At 35.8% G+C, this 15,432-nt stretch overlaps 1 protein-coding gene across 16 annotated transcripts in view; it reads right to left on the minus strand.

Annotated features, from left to right (window-relative positions):
• Ppip5k2 (diphosphoinositol pentakisphosphate kinase 2) overlaps positions 1 to 15,432 on the minus strand; it is a 58,562-nt gene that overhangs the window by 39,532 nt on the left and 3,598 nt on the right. For 15 of the 16 annotated variants that reach the window (XM_013351601.2, XM_026786073.1, XM_013351597.2 and 12 more), the window contains exons 2-11: positions 12,147 to 12,540; positions 9,998 to 10,193; positions 9,487 to 9,577; positions 8,497 to 8,582; positions 7,677 to 7,831; positions 5,735 to 5,836; positions 3,825 to 3,986; positions 2,757 to 2,878; positions 1,267 to 1,368; positions 246 to 332 (exon numbers count right to left, since the gene is read on the minus strand). In XM_013351601.2, coding sequence (XP_013207055.1) covers positions 246 to 332; positions 1,267 to 1,368; positions 2,757 to 2,878; positions 3,825 to 3,986; positions 5,735 to 5,836; positions 7,677 to 7,831; positions 8,497 to 8,582; positions 9,487 to 9,577; positions 9,998 to 10,193; positions 12,147 to 12,260 — 1,217 coding nt within the window. In that variant the 5' untranslated portion in view covers positions 12,261 to 12,540. Of the gene's footprint in view, positions 1 to 245; positions 333 to 1,266; positions 1,369 to 2,756; positions 2,879 to 3,824; positions 3,987 to 5,734; positions 5,837 to 7,676; positions 7,832 to 8,496; positions 8,583 to 9,486; positions 9,578 to 9,997; positions 10,194 to 12,146; positions 12,541 to 15,432 lie in introns of those variants that run through there. The other variant, XM_026786075.1, reaches the window with a different exon arrangement.

Raw genomic sequence — 15,432 nt, forward strand, 5'->3', positions numbered from 1 at the left:
AGTATTTATGATGACAAACGAAAGGCAGGTTAGACTGACAGTTATAGATACACCCAAATAAATTGTGGGCGCTAACACATACAATTACTTTAAATGGGTTTGTATGCATTCAGAGGTTTAAATATTTTCATGATCAAAAAGTGGTAGGTAGAAATGCTCTGTCTGATGCATCAATCAAAAGAGCTTCACACCAACAGAAATCCGAAATTACACATGAATCGTAAGTTATTTCTCTTAAGCCATACTTTTGGTGCCTCACTTCCATTTTCATCTTTTGTTTTGGTGTTCGATCTCCATGCCGTATGACAGCTATTACACATCGAAGTTCCATCCTAAAATGACAAAAAATACCCAGGTCCTCATCTCTCTGACATTAAGGGTTTCTGTTGACTTAATTTTGAAAAGGCAGGCTCTACAAGAAATGAAGAAGCCAGAGGAGCTATTCAGATACACAGTATTTCTCCTTCTTTACAGATAGCGAGGAATAAAGTCAAAGGACTCTAGCCTGAGCTTTAGTCAATATCTGACCTGTAGCACTGCCTTATCAGCAGAGACTCCATTATCAAAGGAAAATCAACTCATTTGCTGGCTGCTGTATTTATATATTTAGGATATCTTGTCATCTAAGAAGAAATTATTTAAAATTTAACTTAGGATAGTGTTTAGTGGTATGCCAGAGTGAAGAGTTTCTCTTTCAATTCTCAAAGTGTGAACCACTGAACACATCCCTGAAAGATATTAATAGCCAAAAAATATTCTATGTAGAATAAATTTGAAAGTGGTGCCTCAAAACATAATCAAATACAATTTTCCTCCCAAATAGAACTTTTCAGAATATTTAACAAGTTAATGAGTCTCTAACTTTGTGACAATGAAGCATTTAGTCAAATCACTTGACATTAAACCAAGTGATTTTTCCCTAGCAAAGGCTATCAAATACATATTAATCTGATTCATTTACTCAAAGATGTACCAAGACAAAAACAAAGCTGTATGATTCCATAAACACCCAGGCACGGATACAGGTTTTAAGTGGCTCTGTACTTGCTGTATCATGTCTCAGGATGTTAACGTAACCTTGTGAGGTTTAGCTTAGTATATCCTTGGAAAAACTCACCTATTCCCCATCTCCTTCAAACTGAGTCATATGAAAATGCACATAGTAATCTAATAATCATTGAGAAATTTACTTTTTACTGTAATAAGACAGACTAATGTGGAAAACCCAGGGAATTTCTGAATGAAAAATACATAATTGAAACTTACATAGTTCCAGATGTGGTTGGTACAATGGGAATATCTTCAGCTTCTAAGGGTATTGACCAGGGGATGTGAAACTGCGGTGCAAGCTCCCGCATTACAATATTGCTTTAAGACCAAAAGAATATTATTAAAAATTAGTTATTTCAAAGACAGAATTGGAATTTAATTATGCCATGATGGAGAAACATAAAGATTAAAGTCAAACTACCTAATGGTGATAGTACATAAAAATTTCCCCAAACCAAATCCTGATCACGAAACCTAAGATAGGCATCTCTAAATTGGACAGGCTAATGAAGCACTATGTATTAGTGATTAACTTATATAGTTGAAGATGAGGCTTGCTTTAATTATATTTCTAATTAGAACTATGTTTTCATTTATTAACTACCTGTTAAACACTTATTAAGTTATTTTTTTGTTATGTGTGTGAGGTACTGAGCATGGAACCAAGAGCCCTGTGAATAGAGTATTTTCCCACTCATTTACATATCTGACAAACTTATTGTAAATATGATAATTTCTAACAAGTCACTACTATGTTGGAAAGATGTTTTAATAACTGATTTGAGGGGCTGAAAAGATTTCTCAGTTGGTAATGTGCTTACCCTCCATGTATAAGAACTTGAGTTTGAACCACACAGGTCAGTAAAATAAGAAAGGTCGGGCATGGTAGTGTACTTCTGTAACCCCAGTGTTGGGAAGGCAGAGACACAGATGCCCAGAACTAATAACCCTAGCTCATAGGAGAGTTCTAGGCCAGAGAGAGACCGAGACACCCTATCTCAAGAAAAGTAGACAGAGTAGACAGTACTGAGAACAACACCTAAGGTTGCTCTTTGGCCACCACAAGCACACACATGAGCAAGCACTCTCATGAACACAGCCATATATGCACAGTACACACAAACTCTCTCCCTCTTTCTCCCTTCTTTTTCTTCTGCCTTCTCTTCTCTCACTCTCCTACATACACATAATTTATTGTTCTTTTCTAAGTTAGCATGGTTCATACTAGAATTTAGCATGACACATTGCTTTTGACATCTCTTTGAAATGACATATAAAAATGGTATTTCTACACATAATATTTTCTTTTCCATTTATTTGATTACCTTATTAGAACAGCAAGTAACACAAATGTATAAAGAAGTCATGGAAAAGAAGCCTAAACTTCAATTTTTTTCTGTATTACTGGGGTATTTTATTTCATGAGTGTTATTTTATAACATTAAGTTGGTAAAAGAAACATTTCAAATACAATTACATAGGAAAAATAAAAAAATATCTATTAATCCCATGTTTTATCAAAGTATGATGTAAAATTTTTAGCAGCATATTATCCATTAAGCTGTCCTCACAACCTAACGCACAACCCAGGATCTGGCATAGTTTGGGGGAATCTTCTGAATACTGCATATTACTCTAGAGTGATCTAAAAACTTCCATGGCTCACCAGATACACAAACGTGAACAGAAGAAAGGTAAATGCTTACCCAAGTATTTTTGCACAATCATCATAGTACTTCATGGAATTTTTCACAAAGCTGAAGCCATTGACATCACAGACGTAGGATTGTCCATTAGCACGTAACAAATCAAAGCCACAAACTGTTTGCTATTTAAAACAAGTTAGAAATGTCAAGGATTCACTGGAACTATTATGATTCAGCATTCTAGTCCTTTAATAACATTATATATTTTAAAGTACCTAACAATATATCATATAAAGTTTTTTATATAAAAAGAAACCAAGGTTACAAATAATCTACCTTAAATACTCTGAACACACATTATGTATCCATGGGATTATTCCCTTACCATAAAGACATAGACTAATATTAATCTTTGGATTTCTACTACAATAAAACAGTTTCTAAGACCAGATTATAGATTATTTAGAGACTAACATTCTTCACACAAAAGATGTCAAATAACTACCCATAAGTAGTTCTTTTTATTAATAACCAGTAATATAATCAGCGTTTGTGAAGAATCTGAGATAGGACTTCTTTAAAAAGACAAAATGCATCCCTTATTAAATGTAGGTCATACTACTTTCACTTAAATTTTTGCTATATACTAGTAATTAGAATAAAAAAATTAATAGTAGAAGAGGGAAAAGTAAAACAAAAGCAAAAAGGTTTCTTTAAAAGGTATTTATATTGTTCTCATAAGATGTTTTACTATATATTAGGTCAAAGGATTGAGAGCTAATGATAAAACAATGAAGATAGATTTTATTCAAATAGTATTTTAATTAGTTTTATGAAAGTAAAAAGTACTTATCACCTACTGAAAAAATATGTCAGATAACACTACTAGTTAGTGGTGTTATTCTATAACTTTAATTTTTGACTAAATGAATAAGGTTTATTAGTTTTCTCTAATAAGGAAAGAACACATACAGGAAAATGACGTCAGACCCACGAAAATGCCTGCATACATACATGAGCTCACATATACAATTATTTCCTCAGCTTACTTTTTTCTTGCCCAATAATGTCTAGTGTTCAGAATAAACTTAGAATGCAAGGGTCTGTATAATTTGCAAAGCATCTTACCTTGAAAGCAAGGCAGACTTTCCACGCAATCAGCTTCTCCCGTGCATTGAGGATGACGGGGTACCTGACTTCCTTCCCTTCACTGTCTCGTTCTACCTTGCCGTCGAGAGCTGGAGATTTCCGGGCTTCAGCGTGAGCATAGTCTGGACCCACAGTATAAACCTTCCAAAAACATAAATATATGTAATATATATTGCTGGTTAAATATATAACCAGAAAATAATAAATTCAAAGAAAAATACCTGTTTAAAATAGTTCAGACTCCAACTATTAAAAGATACACTTTTCTATTTTATATGCCAGGACTTTCAATACATTAGAAAGGGTTATATATAATTACTTACACAACATGAGACTTTATTCTCTGTGCTAAACTATTAAAGTGAGCATTATGACAATAAAACTGTCTATGTCTAATTACAGAAAGATACAATTCTTCAATGGGAATAGAAAAATAGATTACAAGATATTTCTACGGGGGGGAGTTGATCTAAATGTAGACAAGGGAAAGGCATTTTCTACAGAAGTAATAAATAGAAAGGGCAGAGGAAAAAAACAGCGCAAGGTATTCTGGGACAGGAAGGGAATTTGACTGTAGTATGTACTGTTAAGAAACAGCATTTGTTAAGGGCTGCAGAGATGCCTCAGGAATTAAGAAATGCCGTTTGTTAGAAGAAAGGTTAAGCAACAGTTCATATGGCAGTCTTTTGAACAGGGATGTTATCCTGTGGTCAATGTGAACTTGCCAGTAAAAAAAAATCTGGTTCAAGCCCAGATTTGTAAGTTTAGAGAGAACAGCCTAGTCAGAGAAAGGCTGGCTGGGAAGGGGCAAGCTTCACTGGTTACCATGGGCAATGACATTTTTATATCACAGTACAGTTGTCAGAGAGCCCATCACTGGCATAGATCTGCATCGATCAGTGTGAAAGCTGATAGCTACTAGAATGCTCAGCCTGATAGGGTATGACTCATAAGCCTGGGAAAGAATCATGTGTACTTCCAGCTTTACCCAAACACTTTCATGAGTTTCACTAAAATCTTTTGTCTTTGGAATACTTCATGTTTTAAGCACTTAAGAATGCTATTCTTTAAAAAGGAGTTCTTGGACTTCCAACTATCCATGATATCCACCATACAAAACCGAATAGGAAGTCTGGGCCAAGGAGAGTTTAGGGTTAGAATGCGTGCCTATCTCACATAAGGGCCTAGGTTCCATCACTAGTATCAATAACGGTAACATTAAAATAAGGAAAAAGAAGTAGAGGCTAAAGAGTTACCGTCTCTAAAATACTGGTGAGCTCAAACTGTGAGCTGAAACTTATATGGTCTCTATGACTTATGTGGCCTTATGGTATTGAACGTGAGAACTTCCGATTTGACATAGGATGACACAACAGTGATTTACTTCCAGTTGAAATTTCCTTTGAATTTTAATTTCCTTTTGGTTCGGTGACAACATAGTATCTCTTGTGATGCTGGACAGCAGCAGTTAAACGCAGCTTTTGCCAGCTGTGCAATTACAAGTGAAACATAAAAATGTTCTGCATGCAGTGCACCATGCAGTTAAGCTACGATATTTGTGAGATTAGATTTATTAAACGCATTTTCAACTTACAGCCATTTTTTTCTTCCTTTTTTTTTTTTGAAAAAAGATTCTCACTGTTAAATCTTCTAGCATTGGAACTGGATATGGAGCTAAGGTTTACCTCAAATTCAGGGACTTCTTTGCCTCAAATCTGAGTGTTGGGATTGTAGGTTACACTACCATACCCAGCTAACAAAGTGTTTTAAAGTTACACCAAGTTTATCAGGACATGACTCAATATTAATCAAGGAGCATCTGCACTTTAACCCACCATGCCTTAATCAGCCTTGTCATAAATACAAAATTAGAATCTAAGGAATCGTACCTTAACATCAGTACCATCTGTAGGCATAAACTCTTCATATATATATGACCCTGTTTTTCGCACATTGCTTTCTGGAGAATATACACTACTTCTGCTGCCAATCTAGAGAGAAAAGATGTCCATCAACATAAGAGTCAGAGTAGTATCCTCATTTTTATAATATATCTAAAATGTAACCTTTATGAACTATGTATTGTAGATATTCTTAATTATTAAGTAACTTTAATATATGAAGATTTAACAATGCTTATTATATATTTCGCAGTGTATGTTCTCTGGTGTATTTTTTTCACTTAAATATAACATAAAGAGCATAAAATATAATAAACAAATTATGTCTCTGGGGGTGAAGAGAAAAACTCAGTGTTTGAGTACTGGTTGCTCTTCCAGAGGATCCAAGCTCCCAGCAATCACATCAGGCTGCTAACAACCACCTATAACTCCAGTTCCAGGGAATGTGATGTGCTTCTGGCCTCCCTTCCACATAGATGTGCCAGACATACACACGAGAGAAAGAGAGAGAAAGAGAGAGGGAAAGAGAGAGCAAAAGAGAGAAGAGAGACAGGTGGGGGGAGAGAATTGAGTACATTTTTTTGCTACAGAGTGTCTATTATGTAAACATTTCATGTTATACACATATGTCTAGGATGTTTGCCAAGCTTTTTGCATAATACAGCACTGCTGCTTTAACCTGCTTAAAATGAGACCATGCCACATATAGAGCTATGTTTCTAAGAAATTCTTAGGAGGTTCATGTTCATTCATATCTGTACATACACAGATACTGTCAAAACCTTGTAGAAACTACATTATCTGAGTCTCACAGACAATATATAAGAAAGTTCTAGCTGGTCTAAATCTCCTAGTCTTGTTTATACTTGCTATTTTTACTCTTCAGTATTTGCCATTATAATGGATATGTATTTAGACTGCATCTTGTACTCTGCTTAAGATTTATTTTTACTGTATATGTACTGGTGTTTTGCCTGCATGTATATATGTGCATCAAATGCATGCGGCGCTTAGAGACTAGAAGAGAGCATCAAATCCCCTCCAACTGGAGTTGCAGATGGTTGTGAGCTGCCACAGGAGTGCCATGAACCTACCTGGGTCCTCTGTAAGAACAGCAAGGCTTCTTTCCCAATTACCCTATTTAAAAGAAAACCTTTCTTATTCTAAAAGGTAACATATCATTATACTTCAGAATTGATTTGCATTTATTTTATTATGGGAACAAGCAAGCATACACTTATGTGTGTAAAAATTACATATATTACTTTTTGTATAAAATAGCATTTTTTCCATTTAATTTTCCCAACAAAGGGTTATCTTCATTCAATTTCTAGTGTCATAGAAATGCAAGTGGGAGATTGAGAAAACATCAGGTAACTTCATATTCTGAAGGCAGGAATTCTGTTCACATTATGAACTACATTGTCTGTGGTGGTTGGATGGGAAATGCCCCCCCAGACTCGGGTGTATGGACATTGGTGTCACTGTTTGTGCATTAAGTGCTGCAGCCTTGTAGGAGGACGGGCCTCCCTGGGGGTGAGCTCTGAGAGGAAAAGCTCCATGCCATTTCCAGTTAGCGCCCTCTACTTCACACTTGCTATTGAAGATGGAGCTCTTGGCTCTCCGCTCCTGTAGCTACCATGCCTGCAGCTTGCAGTTAGGCTTCCCCTGGCACAGCAACCTCTTATCTCTCTGGAGCCACAAGTTCAAATAAACTCTCCCTTCCTTCTATAGGCTACTTTTCCTTGTGGCATTTTACCACAGGGACAGGAAGTGACAGCACACTTTCTAACAACATTATCTCAGCTTTATGAATTTTCCTGTAGATGACAACAGTGCAAGATTTCACCTTTTATTAAGAGCTTGATGACTTTTTAACAAAGTATGCAGAAGAAAGAAGATTATTCCCACAACAGTTCCAAAGGCTTACCTTTCTGAAGAGCCTTTGACTTCCCCCGCCGGCAGATGTTGGATAATAAATGTAAACATTGTGGTCTTCTGCACTAACGGGCTTTTCTACAAACGGCTTTTGGAAAACTTCCCCATTGACTTCTACATGATCTTCTCCTTCAATCAGACTGCATTCTGTAAACAAAACATAAAAGCAAGGATGGTCAGGAACTGTTCTATCGCTTAGATAACATCCTTACAAGAGCAAACATAAAATTTACTTTTCATGCTTCTAGTAAAACTATGCTAGGCCTCAGTAGACCCAATCACTGGAGCTGGGGAGGCAGTGCAGCAGCAGCAGCAACATGACAAGCCTGACTATTATACACAGGGCCTGGGTTCAGCCCTCAGAACCTCGGGGAAAGATTATCCAGTGCCAAATGGTCAGCCCTCAAATTATATGCACACCATTATACATAGGAAACCATATACTATGAGTTAGCCAGTTAGCTCATGGTGTCTCGTTTGGTTTTGTTTTCTATGATGTTGTCTAACAGTATAAAGCCCAGAACTAAATACATGCTGAATATGACCTTGAGTTCCCTATCAACCTTCTTCAGTGTTCTGAGTCCTGGTATTATATGTGAGTTCTGCCACAACAGCCATAATGTGACATGTTGATCAGATACAGTGCTACAGGCCAGCACCTCCACTACAGCCACAATGTGACATGTTGATCAGATACAGTGCTCATTTGTTTAATTCTCTAAGAAAAACAAGTAGGCTACTATTCTACTAATTGTAAGGAAGTGACAAAAAGTAAGTCAAGAACCAAAAGGAAGCCTGCTGAGTTCTCTGACCTTTCGGGTTATTTGGATCACGGTTCAGAATTGCATACCGAGGAAGTAAAATGCCTTCAGCTTGAAGAATGCTATAAACGTCTCTCCTAAAGAAACAGAAAACATCCTTATTGTTTAGCTCTAGATTTCACAATACATTTATCTTCGCACACAAGTAAAATATTACTCTTTACTACCATAAGGGGTACAAATATCAACCTTCTGTTTTTCTGTGTTCCTAACAAAAGTCACCAAAATTCATATAAAATAACTTTGGTAGCATATCAAAAGACTAAACTTTAAAAGAAGAATGTACATACATGAAGAGATATAGTCAAGTAAGACTACTCTATCACAAGGACAGATTATAGCCCAATTACTAAAAACCTCTTCTTTTCTTAATGCTATAAGAAATGCTACAGTACGCTAAGAGAAAGGTAATTCTACCATCACACAAAATTAGTTTATATGTATTTCCATGTATAAGTAATCTCACGATATTAACACAGAAGAAAGTAGAATGATAATGAAAAATAGAATTATATGTAGCTACCAAAACAAAACACCAGTTAAATGAAGAGACAAATATATAGGCTTTTATCATTTCAACTAGAAGTCTATGCTCAATGAATGCTAAGATATATAGTAAGGAACTTTTCTAGTGGGTACACTTTACCATGGAAATCATCAGTTACAATGAATGACTTCCAATGTAATCAATCGTCAGTCACATGACAGGACACTGGAGTCTTGATGGTTTACTAGGCTTTAGAAATCAAGCAGATGTGATCCAATTCCCAGTCCCGCTTCTTGGGAGACTACCCTTGACTTTGTGTAAGTGAACTGATTTCCTCAACTGTCAGGTTCCTCAACTGTAAAGTTTGCTAATGATTATCTGTCTCTGAGTATTACTTTAAGGACTCATATGAAAACATCTGATGCTGTACAGCATACACTGATTACTAAGTGTGGATTTCTGTTTCCCTTAATTCAGTGAACTTCACCACTCACCTATCTTGTATGAGATACTGCATATTCAAGTCATTGATTACAAATGGATTCCTGAGTTTTGCATAGGCAACTGCTTTGTCCAGTGGAAATCCTAAGAACACATATTATTATCATATTCTTTACAATTTCAAGAAAAGCTTGCATCTATAAATTTATCAACCTGAATTGTGCCACCTCCCCTAAAAATGTCATTATGTATATAACTGCCTTTTATAAAACATAAAATAATAAGTATGTTATACACTTACACAATACACGACACAAAAAAAATGTGAACTGGGAAAATTTGATAAAAATCTAAGAAAAGTTAAATGTAAAGTTACACATAACTATGACACAAATTTAATAAAACACACAGAGAAAAAAAGGATTAGAAAGAAGTCTATCAAAATGCTAACTTCCCTTATCTGTGAGTTTGCTTCATTCTGTTTTATCCAATACTCTACAACTAATATGTATTACTTTTACAATCAGAGAGGATGAAAGTCCCCATCCATCCACCATTTAATACCTTTAGAATGGAAAGAAATAAGACAGTCACATAATGGCCAGTTTTCCACGGGTTCGTTCAAAATAACTTCCTCTTCAAAAACCACTACTGTGATGTATTTAAATAAAGAGATCCGTTCCAAAATTTCCTTCATGGGTTTGGATTTGGATTTCTTTGCCATGGAACATATTCCAACCACAATCTGCCTTTCTGGTGGCTAAAAGAGAAACAAAACAAAATAATGAGATGACTTAATAGGCATTCTAAAACATCACTCTCAATTTCCTCCCAGAAGTAGGTGAGCCATAGGAGTCAATAAAACCGACATATTCACCACTGAAGACATTAAAGTCCTATCAGTGACAACAGTTTACAATTAAAACAATTTTTTTGAAAGATCTGAAAAAACTTTTAAAAATAAAACATTTTCAGCACATTGCTACTGCTTCCATTAACTTTAAAATACGAATAAACATACCTTTTTCAACTCCTTCTAGCATTTATTTATCTTCAGGCAGAAGAAAGCAAATGAGAGTGAAAATTTATTTATTCCAATTAAAAGGTCCAGTAAGAGTCAGATAAAGAATGTGGCTACCTAAAATCAAATGCATTTCTAACTACCGAGCTACACAGTATCAAGTCTTCTTGTAGACGGAGCTGTGGGACATTAGCTGGTCATAGATAGCTTTCTGAACTTAAAAGAATGACTCACAGCTAAAAGAGAAGATGTCAATGACCTTTGACACTCCCTCCAGTATTCAGACTTGGCATTTCTACTTAATGGTTTAGTTATTCATTGTACTTTTTTTTTTTTTTTTTTACCAAACCAACGTTCAAACTTGAATATGCACATCATAAACAGTAACATACTGGGTACCTCACATGCTCACACAATTACTTAATATTCAGTCCTGATTCTTATCTCTGCATCTTGCTTGCATTCAGGGACATAGACAGATGGATAGATAGATAGATAGATAGATAGATAGATAGATAGATAGATAGATAGATAGATAGATAGATAGATAGATAGATAGATGGACGGACGGACAGACAGATACCACTTGTCTCTCCATGACTTTATGTATCTCATAACACTACACAAAACTGCTCAAGGTAGTTCAATAAACTTTCTCCTTAATGTTGCAATAAAAATTTTACATCTAGAAAAAATAATTCTACATTGCGTCTTCTAACATGAAAATTGGAATTCAAATGAGTATTGGATTTGATTATAAACCAATCAGATTATCAACAACAACTGCTTTGGGGTCTCCTATCTCTGCTTTCCCTCACTGTCCGCCTTAAGGCTTCCCTATTCATTTTAGTCCTTATCAAAAATTTCAAACTGGTTCATTATAATCTTCCTAAAGGAGATTTCACAGGTCACAGCTGCTAGTTATTTCTCACTGCTATGATACAGTAAGTGACAAAAACATTAAGGGAGGATTTCTTTATCTCACGGTTTCTGAAGGTTCAGCCCACAGTTGCTTAGGCAGACTATCACGGAACAGAAAAGGGAGGCAATAAAAGTCAGTAAGAGTGTGCCTCCTGGCGAGCTCTCCAAGGCAAGGCACACCCACAGTGACTTCTCTGGGAAAACCACAAAAACTAAGGAAGTGTTTGTGTCTGATCTCACTGCTTTCACCAAGTGTGACAGGTCTTTCTTTTAAAATAAGATTCTATTTTTAACTTGAAATTTAAGAAAATGCATTTCATGTCTGTATTTTAAATCAGTTCCCAAAATAAAACAATGTCTGCCTGTGATCTAGAACAAGGACTGATAAGAAACGCACTAGACTAGCATAAGGGGGGAAATGTGCGTGACAGAGGCTCTGCTTCTAAGGTGCAGGACGGCCATGACCTCCCACACACAAGCAGGCCTAGGAGGCAGTCCTGGTGAACGTCACAAACTTAGTTAAGGTTTTTCTTGGTATCTTACAGCACTGGGCTGTCATTAAACTACTTTAGGATCTTATCTCTAGACATACTTACTACACTTTTTAATTGCCTGTCTGTCCATTATCACTTAAACTTTTTCAACTGAAAACATTTTAACAAATTTGCATGTTGAAAGGCAGTCTTAATTTAAAACCGTAGCATTCATTTACCCGAACTACACTTAGTGAAGTTCTGTGCTGTACTGGTTATCACAAAAGAAACGACTCACAGATTCATCGTCCTCTTCCTCATCTTCATCTGCATGGTGGAAGAAACGACGATAATTTCCAGGGTTTATCTCTGCATCTTCAGGCCCAACAAAGAATCTGGGGGCTTCGCTCATTTTTCTATTTCATTTGATATATATAAAATTCAAGAATCTGTGTTAAAACTTGTTCAAGTAAATAGTTTTGGAAGAAAACATTCTCGCTGTGCTAGCTGACACCCAGGTCTGCTGCAGTGTTTTTATACCATCACGTGCAATGTGCTGACATTCAGTTGGCAAATGCTCCTTTGTTCTCAGATATCATGGCTTCATTGTTGATCTCCAAGTTGCTGCTACAGTTTAAATACAAAGACAATGAGGCTACTGCTTCCCCGAGTTGAAACAGCAATCCTTTTACCTAAAATGCAATGCAAACAATTAATTTGAAGAGTGTCTTTTAGAAACACATAAAAAAAATAATTTTAAAAGATACCAGAACCAATAACTTGACAAAGGCCACCAAAACGAAAATATATTTTCTGCCACAAAATTAAGTAATAGAGATTAAATTCTAGTAAAATGCATTAGAAGTGGATAAGATGTCACAATATAACAAAGATTACACTCGATTCAAATCTAAAAAGTACCTGACAAGTGAGAATATAATGCAAATTATAATACAAAATTTTGTGTAGACAATGACAGAAAACATGTAATGTATGCTTGATACTAACTGAAAATTGAGCATCAATCAGTGATGGCAACAAATCAACTGTAAAGGTTCAGTTAAAAAGAGTCTTATAGTAAACATAACTATTCTGTAATAATTATTAGCAAACAAGATTTCAGCCAACAGTTCTCAAGCTGATAGTTTGAAACTTTTAAGCAAATCTAGCACAATTGATAGACTTCTAATATAATGCATTTGTCAAGAAACTACATACGATTCAATGAAACTCCCAAGAAAACCCCTCCATAAAAACCCACTAATTAACTACCGTATGCTAATGATATTATTTCAAACTAACCTTTACAAAGCTGTCTACATGTATCTGAACATTGGTGATATTAAAATTAGTTACTTGCCAAGATGGAATTGTGTATCAAATATTTCACTTGGTGACTACTGATACAAAAAAAAAAACCCTGCTTAACCAAATATTTAAAAAATATTGATCAATATAACTAAATAGATTTACAGAGTAAGTACATTCCAAAATTCTTATTTCTAAAAGTCTGATTCCAGTTTAACTAATGGCTTTCTATGAAATATTACAGATTACTTTTACAAAGTCTTGACTTTATAAAATTGTTACAATTTATAAAATTGTTAAAATCATTTGGGACTAAACTGAACAAAGAAAAAATTATTTATTAAGAAAGCTTTTTATTCTTATTTTTATGCATGATTTAATAGTACAAGGTGTTTCATAAGGAAAAATCTCACAGGCTTCTATAGCTTCCCAGCTGTAGACAATCTCGGCTCAGCTTTGTTGTTACTAAATGGCATACATCCTTGGGAGCTCTGTGTGCTTTCTATCTTGTTTCCACTTAAACATCTCTAAATATTTTAGTATAACAGAAAGGGTATGTTTTTTACCAGTCTGTTACTAAACAACTAACAACTTATGCTAGCGTTTCTGAATCTCAGTTTCTCTCCCTCTCTCCTCCCCTCTCCCTCTCCACCTCTCTGTGTGTGTGTGTGTGTGTGTGTGTGTGTGTGTGTGTACACATGAGAGTATACCAACAGCCTGTAACTGTGAAGACTGAGGTAACATAGTGTTTCACACATACTGAATACTTAATAAACCAACATTTCTATAGGAACTGCTATAAATTAAGTTACTTACTAATATAAAATGGAAATCTAAGAATGCTGCTGGTTTTTGTTGAACTGAACATATTTATTAAATAAATACTATTCACTTCTAATAGACACATTTCATTAAACAGAAACAACCGTACCTCTAGTTTAAGTACTGTAACATAAATGATACAAGAACCATCTCATTTTAGAGATAGTGTTGTTTTTGCTGTTTTTAATTTAAATATTCTTTGTGAAATGAGAACACATCAATGTAAAATTCTGAATAGCTCAGTCAAGAATCTAATGACCAGTGACAGAAATATGATTGCTATTTTTGGTTGTAAAACTACTGATTTATGGGGTTGGAGAGATGGCTCCATAGTGTATTCTTCCAGAGGTCCGAGCTCAATTCCAAACACCTACCTGGCGGATCACAACTGTAGTCCCATGGGGTCCGATGCAGACATACATGCAGACAAATACCCAAACACATAAAAATACACATGCAAATCTCAAAAAAAAAATACTGATTTCTATTTCCTACTAGTCTTTTCAACAAATAATGCACACTGGAAGCAGAAATCATCCAGAGGATAAGGTGAGAAGGTGTGTAGCACCTTTTCTCCTCCAGATAATATGAATTAGTAAGTGATTCCCCCACCTACAGCACACACACCACTTATGGAATTCAGCTGGGTCTTATTAGTGTTGCCGAGAGGACAAGAATGCATGCCCTCCGAACAACGGTAAGCTTATACCCACAGCCAAGCTTAGACATTCGCCGGAGAGAGACAGGGATGAGTCAACAACCAAGCGCGTGCTAGGACGTCCTCTCCTATACCGTGACATCTGATCACAGCCGGCATGATGTGCTGAGATCATGCTGGGAAGAAACATGAAATATTGAAGCAGAAGTATGCTTGGTGTGTTTCCCGTGTTCAACAACCAGTCAGTGAGATTGGAGTAGAACAGGGAAGCGAAGGAAATGTGGAGAAACCATTGTTAGAGATGTAACTGGAGCATTCAGAGGACTGAGGGGTTAAATCATTTCCTGAACTGCACTTGAGAAAGCAGGTGCAGAAGAAGAAGCAGGTTAGGCAGGAAAGGGCCTTGTTATAATGGTGGGCCGAACAAGTAGCCCTCAATAGAATATAAGACTGGGTAACTCTCCCATTTATTTTTCGGTAATTCTATTTTAATATATGAGAGATATTATTAAAAAGCTGAACCAATCAATGCTTAAACGCATGGACTTAGGATTCAAAATCCCTAGGTTGGACTCTTGTCCTTTAGAATTGTATTTGATCTCTTGGGTCCTACTTCTTTTATAAGTAAGCTCTACCTGTCATAGCCCATGTAAGAGTTGAATATACATACACACATTAAAGGTACTTGTGCCTGAAATTCTGGACAAACTCCATACCACTTAGAATGCTTGGGTAGAGCTGGGCTGTGGTGGCATGTGCCTTTAATCCCAGTACTGGGGAGGCAGAGGTGGGCGGA

Source organism: Microtus ochrogaster, linkage group LG4 (assembly GCF_000317375.1).
Source record: "Microtus ochrogaster isolate Prairie Vole_2 linkage group LG4, MicOch1.0, whole genome shotgun sequence".
NCBI classification, from domain to species: domain Eukaryota; kingdom Metazoa; phylum Chordata; class Mammalia; order Rodentia; family Cricetidae; genus Microtus; species Microtus ochrogaster.